General features: G+C 44.2%; 1 protein-coding gene across 2 annotated transcripts in view; it reads left to right on the top strand.

Moving 5' to 3' along the window:
* The first annotated feature begins 416 nt into the window (after positions 1-416).
* The window catches only part of KIT (KIT proto-oncogene, receptor tyrosine kinase), a 103,185-nt gene continuing 83,742 nt past the window's right edge, over positions 417-19,859 (top strand). For both annotated transcript variants that reach the window (XM_049886886.1, XM_049886885.1), the window contains exon 1: positions 417-593. In XM_049886886.1, coding sequence (XP_049742843.1) covers positions 467-593 — 127 coding nt within the window. In that variant the 5' untranslated portion in view covers positions 417-466. The remainder of the gene's footprint in view (positions 594-19,859) is intronic.

Genomic DNA, 19,859 nt, shown 5'->3' with positions numbered 1-19,859 from the left:
CCGTCCCGGAACCACTTCCACCACCAGAAGTGTCCACGCCCTCCCTCATGAGTATGCACGAAGGCTGGCGGCCAACCTTTATTGTTTGGGGAACACCTGGCAGGTGGTGAGCCCTTGCCCTAAAGTGCGCTGGTGTTCGGCTTCACAAAACGCACACCCTCGTCCAGGAACTGCCTCCCGAGCCTCTACCACATTACAGAGGAGGAGAGGTGGAGAGATGTAGGGCTCGGGGGTCGAGACCCTGGCTGCGAGGGCCGGAGTGCCCTCCCCCGCCCCTTGGACACAGCCCCCAGGGATTAGCCAGTCGAAAGAGGTTGGGGCCAGCGACGCTAGAAGGGAGCGCAACCCATGCGGGCGGGAGGAGGGGAGGCGAGGAGGGGCGTGGCCGGCTCGCAGGGGGAGGGCACTGGGAGGAGGGGCTGCTTCTCCGCGCTCAGGCTCTGGGGGCTCGGCTTTGCCGCGCTGAATGCACTTGGGCAAGAGCAGGAACGTGGAACAGAGCTCAGGTTCCAGCGCAACCACCGCGATGAGAGGCGCTCGCGGCGCCTGGGATTTTCTCTGCGTCCTGCTTCTCCTGCTCCGCGTCCAGACAGGTGGGAGAGCACGGCGGACACCCCGGACCGCGCCCCCCAGGGCAGCCTATGCCCGACGAAGGGCTGAACATACTGGGGTGTGTCGGGAGAGGTGGCTGTTGGCCTTTCAGGTGCCAGGCGTTTTAGCCTGCGGGAAGATTCGAGGCGTCCCCGGGGACTCTCCTGCGCCCTGCCTTGCTCACCTGCGCAAGAAGCCCCCAGTCCCTGGTGCTGGGGCCACTGAGCTGGGAACCAGAAATGAGGGCAGCGAGGGGGCTGAGGGTGAGCGAGGTTGCAGGCTGAGGGCAGCCGAACTGCATGCGAGTTTGGGATTTCTTTTGTGCCGAGGGTTCGCGGGTGGTAGAGGCGGGCGGTCAGGGGTTCGCACCGAGCGCGTTATCTCTACCGTGCGAGGTGCGGCCACAGCTTCCTTTTGTTAAAAGTTGCGTGCGTGTGACCGGTACCCCAGAGGGCCGGCCGGCAGGTTCTCAGCCTTGCGTAGGGTAAAGTTCGAAAGCCTTTTTTTGCTCTGTGGCTGCTGCTTTCCAACCACGGGCGCTCTTTGTGCCTGCCCAGAGATAGGAACCAACGCGCTACCGCCTCTACTAGCGGCGAGACCGGTGGAGACGAGTCGGAGGCGGCTGTGCTTCCCGGCTCCCTGGTTATGCTTTTGCAAGCGAGGCGCGCGGCGTGCGGCCGTGGGGCCGGACCCAGGGTGCGTGGAGGTGGCGACGACAGGGTCAACTTGGGCAGGGCGTATAGCAAGCAGCCGCTAGGTTGCAGACTTTTTGCTTTTGTAAATCCCGTGCCGGAGGCTCTCCCCTTTTTGCCGCGATGCCGTTTCATCCTTCCACGCGCGCCGGAGCGGCTGGAGGCTGCGTTTGCCGCCGGCTCCCGGGGAGACAGGGACAGCGCGCTGGGGCACTGCGATCCACGACCCCAGTAGCCGCGCGCGCCCAAGGCAGTGTCCCAACAGGCTGGCGGGGCCCTGGAAGCCCCTCGTCTCGGCGACCTGTGATCGCAGCTCCCAGTTTTCTTCGGGAATTTTGAGATTCGCTGCACCCCTTCCCACGTAGTATTAATACTTCAGAGCAGCCTGAGGTGGGGGGTGGGAGATGGAGTGGAACTTTCTGCAAATTCTCCTTGGTTCTTAAAGCTGTTATGGAAATCCAGTTATATCCGCGCGGGAACTTGGGTCTTAAGGTGGGGAAGGATTTGCAGATTCCTGGACCGCTTCCTGACTCCTTTTTTTCTGGGTGTCGCTGGTACACGCGGCCCTTGCGGGTCGCCTGGGTAACCCCCTGAAGCCCTTTTCTCCCTCAGGTCATTTTTTTTTTTTTTTAAATCATTTAAGATTACCCTGATGATGTAAGGATAGAAAGTGAGTCTGAACTGGAATACAAGGGCTCCAGAGAAAGCATCGCAATGAACTATGGTGGGCTCTGTCGACTACCGGTCGTTTCTCCATAAAGTCTCAAGACGCAGCTTCCCCCTCCCGGTCCGAAAGGCATTGTGAAGGCTTTCCTGTCGGGGAGGAGAGGCCTTCCATCTGGACCCCTGTGAAGTAGGAGGGATCATGAGTCAGGGTTCCAATGCCTTGGAATTGACTGCCTAGCTAAAACGACGTATGCGGTTGTTACGTTCTTGTGTCTTATTTTATTTTTTGATTTCAGATAGGGTATGTGAACTAGACCCGAGTACGGTTCCAAGAAAGACAGGCCTCATTAAACATTTCCCTTTTTTTTTTAATTAAATGAATCGATTGTTTCCTTCTTCCCCATAATTCTCCCGCTTCATCCAGCAGATGTTTGGCAAAGGGAATTTTAAAGTCTGTGTCTCCTGGGGAGCACTGTGGTGTAGTGACAAAGCCTTGGACTTCCAATCTGGTTCGTTTTCTCTGCCATTCATTGGCTGTGTGCCCTTGGGCAGGATGCTGAAATTCTTGGGGATCCCAGTTTCCTCTGAAAGTATAATGAGGCATCCGCCTCATGAAGGTTCCTTTGAGTCCAAAATTCTCCTCCAGAGTTCTGATAGTCAACTGAGCATCTTTCTCAACTCTCTCACTGACCCCTTCCAGCTGTCTGGAAATTTCTTTGCTGCTTCTGGTCACTAGGGCCGCTTGGTGTGACCTACCTGTCTGCCCTTATAGTTTACGCTACCCACTCCTCTGCTGCCCTACAGTTTGCCTCTGACAGCTAGGAGAGGTGCCAACTCTCTAATGCCACCCCCTCCCTCCTCTAGTATTTACAGCTCCTATGTCAGGCAGGATGAACCTGGAAGGAATAGTGAATCATACCATCCCCTTGTTCCTGCAGGTGTGAAGCCAGAGTCATCGCCAGCAGCTGGACACAGGGCATGCTGGATTATTATCCTGCTGAAAATAATATGACAGTTTTATGGAGCGATCCCAGATAACTCATTTAATCCCATTCTCCTTCCTACCCATCCACTCATTTTTTCCTATGACTTTATAAATCATATATACTGGGCTTCTACAAAGCACGTTTTCTAATGTGCCCTAAATTTCATATTACATAAACTTGCTGCCCTTGAGTCGGTTCTGGCTTATAGCGACCCTATAGGACAGAGTAGAACTGCCCCGTAGGGTTTCCAAGGGACAGCTGGTGAATTTGAACTGCCAACCTTTAACCAGCCACCAAGCTCTTAACCACCGTGCATGTGTGTTATAAAATAGTTGTTGCTCTTTGATTAGAAAATGTGTGCCAGGCACTGTGCTGGGAGCTTTGCCTGTCATTTCCAATCCTCTCAGCAAGTCCAGGAGGCAGTACTATTACACCCCCAGCACCTACAGCTGAAGAAACTGGCTCAGGACAAAACACTTGCCCAAAATAATCAGTGGTAAAATCCGAGATCGTCGGACCATACAGTGAGATTTGCATTCATTCGTTCAAAAATATTTAATGAATGCCAACTATATGCTGTAGGTTCTGGGAATAAAACGGAGTGAACAGGAGCGCCAAGGGCCTTCCCAATTTTGGTGAAAAAGACCTAGAATTGCTTGTTTTATAATGTTTGAGTTAGAGTATTCTCCGGTGCAATGGTTAAAGCGCTTGGCAAATGGCCTCTATCAAACTGGTAAAAATTGTAGCCTAGGAAACCCGTGGGGGCAGTTCTGCTCTGTCCTGTGGGGTCGCCGTGAGTTGGAATTGACTCGGTGGCACTCCACCACCAACAGCATTCACTGAGGGAGGATTATTAAATTATAGCTTTCCTGGAGGTGTGGAGGCTTTTGATCCAGTGAGGGTTGCACAAAGAAACTTTAGGTGGTAGCTGTTCATTCCAGTTATATGGAAGTGAAGATAAGCTATCTCTAAAATGTTAGTGTAAGTCAGTTGAAAATCACCCCTCAACTCCCCCCCAAAAATGAATGGTCTTAGCATTATGTACTTGTGACAGACTTGTGAAGGAGAAAACCCCCAGCAACAGCTAATACCTTAGGCTATTTACACTCCAGCACCATGAGATATAATGACAGCTTACCACTCACAGTCTTTCTTCTCCGTAAAGAAATTCTCATCAGAAATGTGCCAAGTATTTTGTGGGCTTCCCTTGCAGCGCATTTACGTACAGCTGTTCTTGTACGTAATGGATTTTGCTGCTGTTGTTGACGGCTGCTAGAAGTTACCCTTAGGATTTTGACTCATTTCCTCAAGTCTCCTCCAGCTGAGTAAAGAAGGACATCAGGAAATGAGCCGTGGTGTCCTGCGTTGAATTCTCAGAGCCAGGCTGTAGTGCCGGGACCCCACAAAGGCAGTGGTCAAGGCTGCAGCCACATTTTCCCCAGAATGAATTTAGTTTAAGAGTTGACAGGCTAGGAAGTGGGAAGCTCCTTATTTTGCTGCAGTCATGTGTGGTAACTTTTCAAAAGTGAGGTTAAAAGACATTTGAAGAAATCCAAATATGCAAAATTTCCTAAGTAATTTAAATAAACAAATATTTTCATGGTTACAGATTTAGAATGTGGAGGGTCTGGTAGGGAGTTAAACCAAACCCAACACAACCCATTGCCATGGAGTCGATTCCAACTCATGACAACCCCATGTGTTACAGAGTAGAACTGCTCCATAGCATTTTCTTGGCTGTGATCCTTATAGGAACAGATTGCCAGGCCTTTCTTTTATGCTGCTGCTGAGTGGGTTCCAAGCGCTAACCTTTAGGTTAGAAGGTGGTTGCAAACCACTTGCGCCACCGAAGCTCCATTGGAAGGGAGTTACCAGTGGCAAAAGTTTGACTCCGGGGTAAATCCTTGTTGGAAATGGGGAGGATTTATAAGTAAGCCTGGCCCAGCCGTTCTGATTTCTGACATTTTTGGACATGAGACAACCCATAATTTCACTTAAGACTCTTAATAAATAAAGAGGAGTTGCAAGCTGACAGCTTGTGATCCTGTTTTGTTTGGCCCACACAATGCTTACAAAACATGTAGACAGTATTTAAAAATCTGGAGAATTTATATCAAAATCTAGCTTTCTTTTCTCGAAGAACTGGCCCCTCTACAAGACCTGTCCTTTAGACTCTACTGCTTCCTCCTGCTGGCCAGAGCTTCGGCATCTGAGGTTGGGCCCTGGCTAGTTTAGGCATTTGAGATTGGGACCAGGCAGGTACTGCAGTGGAAGAAGAACGGGCTTAAGTAGTCCAGACAGCCCTGCATTAGTCAGCTAGCTCCATGGCTGACAATCCTGAAGCCTGGAACAAGTTGCTTAACCTGTCCGAGCTTTGGTTTCTCATCTGAGCATTGCCAGTTAATAACTGTGTGACTTTGGGCAAATTATTTGACCCCTCTGTCCAGTGCAGTGGTTAAGCGCTCCAGTGCTAACTGAAAGGTTGACGGTTTGAACCCGCCAGCCGCTCTGCAGGAGAAAGATGTGGCAGTCTGCTTCTGTAAAGATTACAGCCTTGGAGACCCTGTGGGGCAGTTCTGCTCTGTCCTATAGGGTAGCTATGGGTTGGAATTGACTTGACGGCACTGAAGTTTTCTTTAGGGCCAGTTTCCTTATCAGTAAAATGGAGATAATAGCACCTACTTCATAGACTGGTTGTGAGGATTAAATGTGTTACTACATGGAAGGGTTTTAGAATGTGCCTGGCACATAGTACATGCTCAGTGCATGCCAGCCATAATTATCATCTGTAAATGAGGAGTTATTACTGTCCCTAAATTGGGAATAATGCCAACCTAAAACCAGGGCCCTAAAGATTAGATAGAGATGCTTGTTATAGGTGCTTGGCACACAGTCGGAGACGGGTTAGCAACTACTGAATGAATGAACTTCTTGAGAATGTAGGCTTTGACTATTTCTCTTTATAGTCCTTGCACTTGGGTACCAATAAATCCTAACTTTTAAAAATGAAATAAAGTCAATTTTTGTCTTGAGTTTTACATAGCTTTTGATATCATAGTTGCGAATCACTGGTCTTGGAGATAAAACAGATCTTGGAATTTTTTCTCTCCCCAGAGGAAGAAAAAAAAAAAAAAAAAAACACATCTCAGATTTCTTGAACGAAAACATTCATACTAGCTAATTTTTCCATTCATTTTATGCCTTAGCCCTCATGCTTACATTTTGGTCATGACACACACATTTTTGTTAGATATGTTCAAGTATCTACCTTTCTTTCTGACAGCTAGATTTTCAACATTTCTGCAAAATGTAAAGTTTAATGTAAATTGTTATTAAGAGCATGTGGCTTCAGTGGAAACCCTGGTGGCATAGTGGTTAAGTGCTACAGCTGCTAACCAAAGGGTCAGCAGTTCAAATCCGCCAGGTGCTCCTTGGAAACTCTATGGGGCAGTTCTACTCTGTCCTATAGGGTCGCTAGGAGTTGGAATCGACTCGATGGCACTGGGTTTGGTTTTGGTGTTTTTTGTGGCCTCAGTGAAGAGGGTGGGCTTTGGAATTGACAGCCCAAGTTTTATCGCAATTCCTCCATTTACCAGCTGTGTGATCTTGGACAAGATATTTCACCTCTGGCTAAGCTTCATTTCTTCATCTGTAAAATGGGGATAATAGCATAGCATAGAGCTGCTGCAAAATGATACACACAATACGCTCAGCACAGTGTCCTGCACAGAGCGAGCCCCTGTCCGGCTGACTTTCTTACATTTCTCTTTCAGCTTTACCTCTTATGAAAAATTTTGGAAATAGTTTAAAACCAGATTATGTTGGGTTTTTCTTTTTCTTTTTGTATTAAGATGAAGTTTCTTAAACTTACAATTAGTACCTAATTTAAATAAAGACTACAGCTAGTGGTTAAGGCATACTTCTCCCTGATTCTTTGTTAACCTTATTTTTGGACCACTTTCCACCAAAGGGAGTATAGATTTCTGGATAAAAGTTTTAAGAGGGCTGGCATCCCTGGGTGGTGCCTATGGTTAAGTGCTTTGTTGCTAACCAAAAAGGGTGACGTCCACCCAGAGATGCCTTAGAAGAAAGGCCTGGCAATCTATTTCTGAAAAAGAAAGTTTTAAGGGGGAAAAACTCTGTAAATGACCATTTTCCCAAGGTAGATGAGTAAGAGGTAGGTTACCTAGGGTCCACGAACCCTATTACCTTTTGAATTTGCATTGAGAAGTCCTTGAGAGAGAGGGAGCTTTTTCTTTACTGCCTTCCCTAGATGTGCAGGGACCAAGCTGAACTTGTTCATTGCCCCAGGCTTGACACGCAGTGGTGTTCAGTAAATATTGGTTTAACGTCTCTTCTACTCTCCAGCACTTACACCTTGCTTTGAAGGTAATAGATGCTCAGTAAACATTTTTGATTTGGTTTAACAAAGGTTTATTGATCCCTGTCCCTTGCTCCTGTAGGTACTAGAGAGAGAGGCTGGGGCTGGGATGGGGCAAGAGCACAGCTACATTCAAAGTACAATTTGATGTCAAAAAAAGTGCAAAGTGCTCTGGGTAGGATTTTAGTAGAGGGGAGCTTAGCTCTTGGTGAACCGTTGATAGAGATCAGTAACCAGTAAAAGTGTCCCTATGAGAGATAGTATTTGAGATTAATTTCTGCCCCTTAAAGGAAGGAGAGTAGAGTGTTAGTAATTGAGGCTTCAATTGGAAAAAGCTACAAAAACACAGGTCAAGACATGAAGAATTTATCTGAGCATCTTCAAGTCTTTCAGTTGATATGATGGCTGGGGGTAGGGAATCAGAGAGGAAAAGGCTGGAGAGGTAGGCTCTTTGTTTAGCTTCAAGGAGCATAAGAACCAAAAAAAAACCAAACCTACTGCCCTCGAGTTGATTCCGACTCATAGTGACCCTATAGGACAGAGGCAGAACTACCCCATAAGGTTTCCAAGGAACGCCTGGTGGATTCGAACTGCTGACCTTTTGGTTAGCAGCTGTATCACTTAACCACTACGCCACCAGGGTTTCCAGGAGCATCACAGGGAAGGTATATTTTGTGGTGAGTGTTGTCCAGACTATGAAGAGAGCTTTGAAATCGAGGCCCACGTAGACTTGAGCCAGGCTTTACTTATCAGTCCAGTGCTGCTCACACCACCATTCTCTCCTGCTACGCACGCTGCACAACCTGCTCCACAGTTTGGGGAAGTGAGACACCAAGACCTATCCCCCAGAGTTGGACATTCCATTGCTGTATTCACCTAGGAAATTCAGCTAGGAAAGCCTTTGAGGGGGGCTATTTTACCACCATCCATATGTCAGTTTGCTGTACTGTGGTGGGTTGCACATTGCTATGATGCTGGAAGCTATGCCACCGGTATTTCAAATACCAGAAGGTTCACCCAGGGCAGACACGTTTCAGCAGAGCTTCCAGACTACGAATGACTAGGAAGAAAAACCTGGCAATCTATGTATGAAAATTAGTGAATGCCCTATGAGTTACAACAGAATATTATTCAGTATAGTGCTAGAAGATGAGCCCCCTGGGTTGGAAGGCACTTGAAATACATAGTGGCGGCAACAGTGGTGGTAGCATAGGACTCGGCAACATTTCATTCTTTTGTACATGGGGTTGCTATGAGTCGGAGCCAACTCAATGTCAGCTAACAACAGCAATAGTCTTAGAGCTGAGAGCCATGTGGTGGGGAGTCCTGCAGAGGGATGATGAAGCAGCCTCTTTGAAACCTCTCTGGATGAAGGAATGAGGGCCTAGGTGTTGGGGTGCATGCCTTGGGAAGAAGGGAGAAGACTTACAGACACAGGAACATATAGCTGATGAGACTTCATTCAGTTGGCTGATTTATGGGTACCTTTTCTATGAGTTGGAATTGACTCGACGGCACTGGGTTTTCTATGTGTTAGGAGCCCTGATGGTGCAGTGGGTTAAGCATTTGGCTGTTAACCAAAACGTCAGCAATTTGAATCCACCAGCCTCTCCTTGGAAACCCTGTGGGGCAGTTCTACTCTGTCCTGTAGGGTCGCTATGAGTTGGAATCACCTCTTCAGCAATGGGTTTTGGTTTTCTATGTGTTAGGTACTGATGAGATGGAGGGAAAGGAGAACGGGAGCTATTGTGGGTGTAAATAACTAACTGGGAGGAATAGCAGCACTATGGAATTAACAGAAATAAAGTCAAGAAGAGGAGGAAGGCCCTTTGAGGGAGGGCATGTGGTGATGGACTCAGGGCTCCGTTCATTGATTATTTACAGGCTGCATTTACTTGAAACTCAGTTTCGCGGATAAGATGGTAGATGTAAATGAAATTTTCAGGGTCAAATCTGCAAGAAATAAACGAAACACCAAAGGTCACGGGACCTGGCTTTATTTTAACATGAGGGTAGGATTTGGGGACTATAAAGAATTGTGGGTCACCGATGTATCAGTCATATAATGAAAAGTAAATTTGATCCATGAAAAGAAATTTTAGCATGAAGAAGATCCTGCATCTCTTCTCTGTATTAGGCCATTTTTAAGGTATGCTTGTTTTTTGGTTTTCTCAAAGAATAAAGTAGACATTTTGGGTGTAGAAAACATGGAGTTGATTAAAGCTTTGGGAAATAGGCCGTTCCAAGGCAACTTAAAAAGAAATTGGATTTATTAAGCCTGGAGAATATAAGGTGAGGGAAGCTTTAGTGAATGACAGTCTTCAAATATTTGTAATGTGTCAGGGTTGGAAAGGACTTTATTGCATTACCAGAGCTAGTTATAGGGTCTTCGTTGGAGGTATGAGGGAAGGCAAGTAACTGTCATTTTGAGATGGTTAAGTCCTGCCCAGCTCAATTGGTTTGATGTTCCTTTAAAGGCGTGTCTGAAATCTTTTCTAATTAATTTGGAAATGGAAAATAACCAGTCGTCTTTTCTTTCTTTACTGCTTTGGTTATGAGAGTAAGCATTTTTTCCTAAGTGCTGGGTAGATTCTAGCACGATCTACTACTATATTCACAATTTTTGACTATATTGAAAACAGCTGATAAAGAACCCACAGCCTAAAAATGGGTTATTGATCTGTTGTGCTGTTGAGGGATCTAACCACAGAGCAAATTGTGCAGTGTGATAGCTTAAGCTGAGTGTCAAAGAAAAAGGAAGTGCGAGGTCTAGAGATATCCATAATTGATTGTGTAGCCCTAATCTAAGGATGATTGTGCTCTGTGATCACCCAACTGACTGATAATTTTGAGGTACAGCCACATTACATCTAGGCTGAAAAATCTGTAAGGAAGGATGAACTACTGAAGTCCTTTTCCCTTGATTACTTAATAATGGATTGTTCACTTTGCAGTTTACCTACTACCTTGACTTCCCTTCCCATCTCTCTTTTCTCTTTGGTCATTTCATGGTCATGGCTCAATGGTACCTATTAGATGAGCGAGCCAGAGGGAGAAGGTGGTAGAAATGAAATTATGATTCAACAACTTCTAGTAGACAATGCCATTTTACCTGTCACATGGAAATGTGTGATAACATCTGAGAGGCGATCCCTGCCCTTAAGGAGCCTAGGATCTGTGGGAAGATAAGATATACATTCATTAAATGTAATTAAAATTTAAATAACAATTCTAGCCTAGAAGCTCGGACAAATACTCATTACCATTGAATTGGAGGTCATTAGGCACCTCTTCTTGAGTAGAATGGCTGATTTCGAAGGAAGACATCGAACCTGAGTTAAATCTTGAAGAATGGTTAGGGTTTGGACAAGGCATAAGACTAGCAAAAACAAAGGGTTAGAGTTAGTGAAAAGTGATGGCCAGAAGGTTCCACTGGAAAGAATCTTTGTGGAGAGGAGCAGAAGATGAGGTGGGAAAAATTTTAAGGGCACCTGTTGTAGTAATTGCAGTATTTTCTATAGTGCTGTATGTGATGAGGAGTCCTTCAGTGGTGCAAATGGTTAACACACTTGGCTGCTAACTGAAAAGTTGGAGATTTGAGTCCACCCAGAGGTGCCTGGGAAGAAAGGGCTGGTGATTTTCTTCTGAAAAACTCACCCACTGAAAACTCTATGGAGCATAGTTATACTCTTGACACACATGAGGTCACCATGAGTCAGAATCAACTCGATGGCAACTGAAAATATGTGATGAGGTTTTTCAGAACTGTAATCTGGTCAAGTGGTTGCTTATTCAGAGAAATAACTATAAAAAACGGGAAAATACAGCTCTCACTTCTGTATGTGTTACATGTATTGTATGTACAAGGCAACTCCAGAGTAAGTCCACAGGTATGTTCTTTGAGTTGTTTTCTAAATCCAGGGCTAATTACTGCACCTTGTCCCAGCCAAGATCACAGATTTTGTGGGCTCACTATCTGATAGTGACAATAGATGGAAGACTCTTTGCTTCTTAACAAATTTTAAATTCCTTATTCTTGACTCAGTGGTAAAAAGATAAGAAGGAAAATTAAAGACAGAAGAAACCCTTACTCCTTTACTTTTATCTTTAAGTTCTTTTGTTATTGTCAGGTGCTGTCAAGTCAATTTCTACTCATAGCGACTCCATGTGACAGTGTAGAACTGCTCCATTGGTTTTCCTAGGCTGTGATCTTTATGGGAGCAGATTGTGCCAGGTTTTTCTCCCAAGTTGATGCCGAGTGGTTTCCATCCCTCAGCCTTTAGAGTTAGCAGCTGAGCACTTAACCATTTTGCCACCAGGACTCTTTTTAAGTTCTTTACTAAACCAAAACCAAACCCACTGCCCTCGAGTTGATTTCCAACTCATAGTGACCCTATAAGACAAAGTAGAACTGCCTCATAGGGTTTCCAAGGCTGTAAATCTTTTACGGAAGCAGACTGCTACATTTTTCTCCCATGGGGTGGCTGGTGGATTTGAACCGTTGACCTTTTGGTTCAGTCGAGTGCTTTAACTACTGTGCCACCAGGGCTCACTTTTTAAATTCTTTAGGGAAGCACACTATCCAACTTAATTTGAGCTTGCCCTGGGTGACTCTAGTTATTTCAATGGGCGTTATAAAATTCTTCAAGAGAATCCCCAAACTCCTAGTAATTTAAATATAATAGCCTATGTAGACCTTAAAAGAGGAATTACTTCGCAGAGTTGGGACAAAGTAGGGTATTATCACAGAGAACCTTGGAAATTATTTGGTGTCTCAGCTTCTTTGTTTTTAATTGGAATTACAGTATTTATAGAAAGGGATCCAGGGTCAGTATTGGCTTCTGGGGAGAACTGATTTTTAGGATTTTTGTCATTGTTAAACCAAGATTCTTTATATAAACTATGTCATTAGAATAAGCAATTGGAAATGGTTAATTGGGGTACTTAAATATTCTGTTTATTTTAGTACAATCTCTATATTTACTATAGGGAATGCAGTAGATAAGTTTCTAGCTCAAAACGCATCACTTTCATAAAAAAGAACCCCCTCCCTCTACTTATAAGAATAAACTAGCATAGGTAGAAGGGTTTATGAGTTTTTTTTTTTTAGTAGACTTGAATGTGTAGCCTAATTTACACTCCAGCATTTTCAAGGAATATTTATTTTAAATGATTTTCATAGTTTTAGAACTACAGTCATGCGTTGCATAACGTCCCTTTGGGGAGTGTCCTACCGTCATCCAGCGTGCCCCCTCTGGGGGATGCCCACCCGCCCCTCCTGGCACTCAACAGCTTCGGCCCTCATAGCCTGTATGTGAAGCTCATGGCCACTACGTTCCAGAACCTATACCCCTCCATCATTGTGCACAAGGTAAACATGAACACTGTCAAGCTGCCCGCTCATCATCCGACTCCCAGGAGCTTGATGTCCGCCCGCCATTAAAGTCGTTCCTGTGGGCAGGTCACGGGATGAAGAAGCTTCTCCAGAAGTTCCCCAACATGACCCATCTGCAGGATATCAGTGAGCTGCTGGCCATGGTTGCGGGGACAGAGATGCCTAGGACCCGGGGACGCGGGAGGACAAAGCCGGCCGACCTGAGGAGGAGGAGGGTGAAGCTGAGTATTTCCGCCAGGCGGTGAGCGAGGGGCCTGATGAGGACGTGTTCCCCAGGCTGAAAGTGGAGACAGCCCACTGGTTCTCGAAGCCGGAAGAAACGGCTAAAGGATTGGAGGCCAGACCAAGGGGGTGACCGTAGGCCTCCAAAGCCCAAGATCAGGTTCCTCGGAGCCCAGACGACGCTGGGACCCAGAGGGGCTGCCTGGCGCGGCCGCCTAAGGGAGCAGCCGGAGCCTGAGCCCCAGCAAGGCCCACGGAACGCCCCAGACTGGAGCCCAGAGATGCTGCCCTGCGGCTCCCGCTGGCAGCCTTCGGTTTCCTTTTATTAAGGACTGTTTCCCTAACTCCACCCCTACCCTCATGATTGACGTCCCCAAAAAGACGGAAAAAAAAATTATCCCATCCTTTCCAAGAGGAATGCCTGCAGCCCGACTAGACACCGAGCCCGCTTCGTAGCCCCCCACCCTCGGGACCAGGCGCCCCTGCTGCTCGGTGAAATGGGCACCCGGTCCTGCTCCCGAGTGCCCAAGGTGGGCAGGCATGTCCTGGCCGGCCTGGAATCGACTTAACGGCAAAGGGTTTTGTTTTTTTTTTTTCCCCTCAACCATATTGCATTAGGGTCCACCCTACCCCAATATGACTTTATGCTAACTTATAATATCTGCAAAGACGCTGTTTCCAAACAAGGTCAAATTTACCGGTACCAGCGGTTAAGACTTAAATAGATCTTAAAAAAAAAAATCTTAGAGGAGATATAATTCAATCCGTAATGCTGACCTGATAGGAGGAATTCACAGATTTATTCACAGAAACTATTGAAGTGTTGGGAGTATAGAAGGAAACACACCAGGCAAAAATCCTTATCCTCTAGGGGCTTATGTTCTAGTGAATTCTTTTTATTTTAAGAGTCCAGGTCCACAAGGGGGAGGAGGGGCAGGAAGAAAAAAAAAATGTTTAGGATTTCTGTAGACGGTAGCTTAATTTAGACTTATTTCAGTTCCCTATTGTGGTCAATTAAGGAAGAAAGTAGAGAAAGGGAAGGTTTCTCAGAAGGTGAGAGGCGACCGGTTCACAGGCAAAGGAGGGGGCCAAACCAAAAACCAAACCCCCTGCCGTGGAGTCGATTTCCGACTCATAGCGACCCTATAGGACAGAGTAGAGTGCGCCACAGAGTTTCCAAGGAGGGCCTGGCAGATTCGAACTGCTGACCTCTTGGTTAGCAGCTGTAGCAATTAACTACTACGTCACCAGGGTTTCCAAGGAGGGGGCAGAGAAGGCAAACTAGGAGAAGAGGGAAAGGAGATGGGTTGCGGGGAGGTGTTAGGGGCCAAGTTAGTGCAAGCTTTTTAAGGGGCTTGTCACTTGAGCTCTATCCCCTGCTGGCCCTGTTTGTTGGAAGGGCTGAGCTCTTCCCACTTTTCACTGCTCCAAACTTTGTGACCAGAGCAGTGGGCCTCTTGCTCAAGCAGGTGTTCCTTTGGAGGACTTACTTGACAGGGGTCTAAATAAGCGTGTGAAACACCAGGGAACACAGACACTTGCCTTCACTCTCAGGGCTTCGTACAGTTTGTAGAGTGCCAAGGTGTGTTGTCAGTCTATAGACTGAAACCATTTTTCTTAGAACATGCTAGAATGTTTTCTCATACCCGAGAGATGTTTCAGGGGTCCAGGCTGAATGCTCTTCATTATCTCTTCAAGGACTGAAGGCTCAGGACCTCCTTCTAAAATTCTTATCTCTTTTGCTTGTGAAAAATCTTACCAGCTTTCATTTAATAGTGACCATTGAGTTCCTGGGTGGTGCCACCCATTAACTGCTTGATTGCTAACCTAAAGGTTGGTGGTTAGAGTCTATCCAGAGGTATCTTGGAAGAAAGGCCTGGTGATGGAAAACCCTGTGGAGCACAGTTCTGCTCTGACACACATGGGTTCACCATGAGTATAAATGACTCCTAGGTTTTCTGTAGACCATGGTGTGTGTCAGAGTCGACTCAACTGTAATTGGATGTTACACTGATGGCACTTTGCATTTTACAAAGTACTTTTAGCCACCATCAGTCATCCTGTGCTTCATGTTTCAACTCTCTTGTTACTAAAGCTGGCCTGGATGAGATGGCAGCATAGGTTGACTTCATCTGACTTGTTGCATTTTACCCTTAGGGTGGCCCTTAATAGGCCCATGAAGTGATAAGCTATCTATAGGATCAAATCTAGGACTTCCCAAAATGAGCTGACACTCTTTAGTTGCTCAGGACTACAAAGTTCCTTCTTTGACAATTCTTGCCTGTTAGAGTAGGACTCTTCCTGGCTATAGTATTGCCGGTTCTGGCCCTCAGGACGAAATCTAAGATAAAGACTGTGAAGGGACACAAAGTGGCACCCTCTTGAGTTGCACGTAAGGGGTTGTGGTCTCCAGTGGCAACAGCCTTGGTTGAAAGTATTAAGGAAGAATCCTCAGGTGCTTGGTAGGATGTCTGGTAATATTTAGATGAAACAATCAGCTTTCCATTTACAGGTATGAAAAAAAAAAATTTTTTTGGTATGAGTACGTAGTAATTATGAAGTCAATTGCTTTAATGTACTAACCTGAAGATCGACAGTTGGAGTCTACCCAGGGGCTCCTCAGAACAAGGGCCTGGAGACCTACTTCTGAAAGATTAAACCAAAACCAAACCAAACCCGTTGCTGTCAAGTCGCTTCCAACTCATAGCGACCCTATAGGACAGAGTAGAACTGCCCCATAGAGTTTCCAAGGAGCACTTGGTAGATTTGAATTGCTGACCGTTTGGTTACAAGCCATAACACTTAACCACTATGCCACCAGGGTTTCCTCTGAAAAATTAGCCATTGAAAATTCAGGGAAGCACAGTTCTACTCCTGACACACATAAATTGCCCTGAATTAGGAACTGGTTATTTTTTTTTTTTTATTGTTTCTAAACCAGAGAATTCCTTTTATCTAGTGTAATCATCATTTGTTAGCACCTATTGTTTTGGGTGAGAATTTCGGGGCCTAAATTTAAATAGATCTTGTTTGAATTTACTATCCTTTGACCAGGGAAAGGTAAAAATGCAAACAAACAAAAGTAGCAGGGGACCTGTGAATTCTAGGCTACTCCCTGGCTTGCCTGAAAACCTATTAGCAGCCATTTTATTTCAAGACAGAAGAATTGAGCCTTACCTTTGACTTTAAAAATAATCTTTTTATTATGGGAACAAGACAGAGAAGAGAGTCATAAATCCCCATGTCCTCATCACCCAGTTTCAGCAATTACTAATATGGCCAATCTTTTTGCTTTATCCATTCCCTTCTCCCGTTATTTTGAAGCAAATCTCAAGCATCACAGCATTTCATCTGTAAATATTTCAGTATGTAGCACACTAAAATACAAAGTCCTTTCTCGAAACATAATGAAAATAACCAATATTACACCCTTCCAAATCAATATAATTTTACAGTGTCATCAGATATACAGTCACTGTTCACATTTCCCCTATTGAAAATAAATACGTTTAAAAATTTGCACAAATATATGTACATTTGGTATAATCCAAACAAGATCCACATTGTAATTGGCTGATCTATCCTTTAAGTTACTTGTTATCTACAGGTTCTGTGTCCCAATTTTTGTTGAAGACATTGGGTAATTGCCCTGCGCAGTCTTTTGCAGCCTGAATTCTGCTGACGGCATACCTGTGGTGGTGCTTCACATGCTCTTTGTTCCCCCTGTTTCCTGTAAAGTGGTGATTTAGAAGCTTGATTACATTCAGGCTTGATTTTTTTTTTTTTTTTTTTAAACAAGTCACTTAATAGACGGTGTGTTTTCCCATTATTCTACTTTCTCTTTTTGGTATACCTTTTGGTATTTGGAAAGATTTGTATTTTTGTCCTAATGGTTGCCTTGTTACTGATACCTTTATGTAATACCCTTTGTCCCCTCTGTTTGAGGGGCTCTTTTATGTGTTTCCTATTGTGACATTTAAATTAGCCAGTAGCCTGTTCTTCCTTCTCCCCTTTCTCCTCCTAGATTGAGATTTTAAGTAATATCCATCTACTCACTGTCGATATCTATAAATGGAGCCCTGGTGGTGCAGCAGTTAAGAGAGAGCACTGCTAACCAAAAGGCAGGCAGTTTGAATCTACCAGCTGCTCCCTGGAAACCCTGTGGGGCAGTTCTACTCTGTCCTATAGGGTTGCTATGAGTTGAAATCAACTCATTGGCAACAGGTTTAATATCTATTAAAAAAAAACAAACAAACCTGTGTTTTATTGACTGTGCAAAGGAATTTGTGTGGATCATAACAAATTAGGGGTAACATGGTGAAGAATGGAAATTCCAGAACACTTTATTGTGCTCTTGAGGAACCTATTCATAGATCAAGAGGCAGTCTTTTGAATAGAACAAGGGGATACTGGGTGGTTTATTGTCAGGAAAGGTGTGCATCAGGGTTGTATCCTTTCACTATACCTATTCAGTCTATATGCTGAGCAAATAATCCGAGAAGCTGGACTATACGAAGAAGAACGGGGCATCAGGATTGGTGGAAGACTCATTGACAACCTGCCTTATGGGGATGACACAACCCTGTTTGCTGAAAGTGAAGAGGACTTGAAGCACTTACTAATGAAGTTCAAAGACTATAGCCTTCAATATGAATTACATCTCAACATGAAGAAAACAAAAATCCTCACAACTGGACCCACAAGCCAACATCATGATAAACAGAGAAAAGACTGAAGTTGTCATGGATTTCATTTTACTTGGATCCACAATCAACACCCATGGAAGCAGCAGTCAAAAAATCAGATGTTGCATTGCATTGGGTAAACCTGCTGCAAAAGACCTTTTTAAGGTGTTAAAAAGCGAATATGTCACCTTGAGGACTAAGGTATGCTTGGCCCAAGCCATAGTGTTTTCAGTCACCCATATGCATGCAAAAGCTGGGCAATGAATAGGGAGGACTGAAGAAGAATCAATGACTTTGAATTAGGGCGATGGCAAATATTGAATATACCATGGACTGCCAAAAGAATGAACAGGTCTGTCTTGGAGGAAGGACAGCCAGAATGCTCCTTAGAAGCCAGGATGTCCAGACTTTGTCTCACATAGTTTGGACATGTTATCAAGAGGGAGCCAGTCTCTGGTGAAGGACATCATGCTTGGCAAAGTAGAGGGTCAGTAAAAAAGAGGAAGACCCTCAGTGAGATGGGTTGATATAGTGACTACAATAATGGGCTCAAATACAAAAACGATTGTGAGGATGGTGCAGGATTGGGCAACTTTTCATTCTGTTGTACATAGGGTTGCTGTGAGTTGAAACGGATTTGATGGTACCTAACAACAACAACAATAAGGCAATCAGCAAGCATATTTCTACTCATACATTACACCCCCCATTTTTCTGAGGGGTGTACTAAAACTGAGGCCTGGTGGTATAGTGGCTAAACATTTGTCTGCTAAACAAAAGATCAGCAGTTGGAATCCACCAGCTGCTCCTTGGAAACTTTATGGGGCACTTCTCTGTCCTGTAGGGTCGCTATGAGTTGGAATTGACTCGATGGCAATGGGTTTAGTTTTTGTTTTAGTGTTAAAACTACTTTTTCAGAGCTTACAGCAATCACACACTGTACTATGTCCTTTGTTACTGTTTAGTTTTAGTTCTACAGGTAAATATATATCTATTTAATGTTTGCCACCAACCCTTATGTCTTTCCTGCTTTCTTAGTTTTCTGAAGCTTATTCTCTAGTAGCTGCCTCAGGAAGCATCTTAGAAAGTATTTCCTGAATTATATGTTCACAACAGTTCGTCTGTGGCCTTTTCACTTGAAGGTCAGATTGGCTGATAGAAAATCTTTGGCCCATTTTTTTCTCTGCTTGAGTATCTTTAATATTTTACTGTATTGTCTTTTTGCAAAAAGCATTGTCAAAGTCTGATGACATTCTGACTTTCTTTCCTTCACATTTGGTTTGGTCTTTTTGTCCAGAGATAACCAAAGGATTTTTTTTTTTTTCACTTTTTTTTTTTCTTTAAAGTCCAATAGTTTCATAGTGTTGATTGCTTTGGGATGATTTTTCCAGGGACAGTACATGCTACTCTTATATATAATTTAAGGTTTTTTTAATTCCAGTAAAGTTTTTTTGAAGTGGCTTTTCGTGTTTGTTCTATTCTCCTTCCTTGGCTTCAGGAACTCCTATTATGTGTATATTAGATCTTCTTTGCCTATCTTTTTTATCTGTTACTTTATCTCATACTTTTAATCCCTTCATAGTTTGTTTGATTTTTAAAATTTTCCTTATTTCCATTTTCTAGCTCTTGTAAGGCAGTATTTTTTATTTAGTCTTGTGTTCCTTCTAACTACCCTTCATTTCTGAAATGATTTTTTTTCTTTTATTTCTAATTCCTTTCCTAATTCTCTAAACTCTGTTTTTCAAATCTTCATTTTCTACAGACAATTCAGAGTTTTAAAAATTCTGATTTATGCTGTTCTTTTATAGCTTCTTTTAGCTCATTTTGAAATAACTAGGTTATATTTTCATTTGCTTTGGATCTTTCTGGAATGACCTTATTATCCATATGAGGCATGACATTCTGCTCCTTATTTTTTCTTCTTACAAGAACATTTGGAATTCAATTGTGATTTCTTTTTTGTTGTTCAGTGTGAATTTTTCCGTTACTTTTAAGATGTCCAGTATAGCTTTTGTAGCTTCACAGCACTAGGGTACCCTCTTATGTTGTTTTTAGGAAGTGGTAAAAAAGTATGGACTCTATTTTCCTATATCCTAAGGTCTTTCTTTTGTTTCCCTAACATCCCTCCCATCCAGACCTTCCTTTCGCCCCTATTTTGCTCATTTTGTATTCCATCCCCAGCAGTTATTCCTCAGTGTGGAACTTTGTCCTGGTTTATTAGTCCATAGGGATCAGACCTCC

This window comes from Elephas maximus, chromosome 5 (genome assembly GCF_024166365.1).
Source record: "Elephas maximus indicus isolate mEleMax1 chromosome 5, mEleMax1 primary haplotype, whole genome shotgun sequence".
Classification (NCBI taxonomy): Eukaryota; Metazoa; Chordata; class Mammalia; order Proboscidea; family Elephantidae; genus Elephas; species Elephas maximus.
This window is presented reverse-complemented; position numbering and strand designations above follow the sequence as displayed.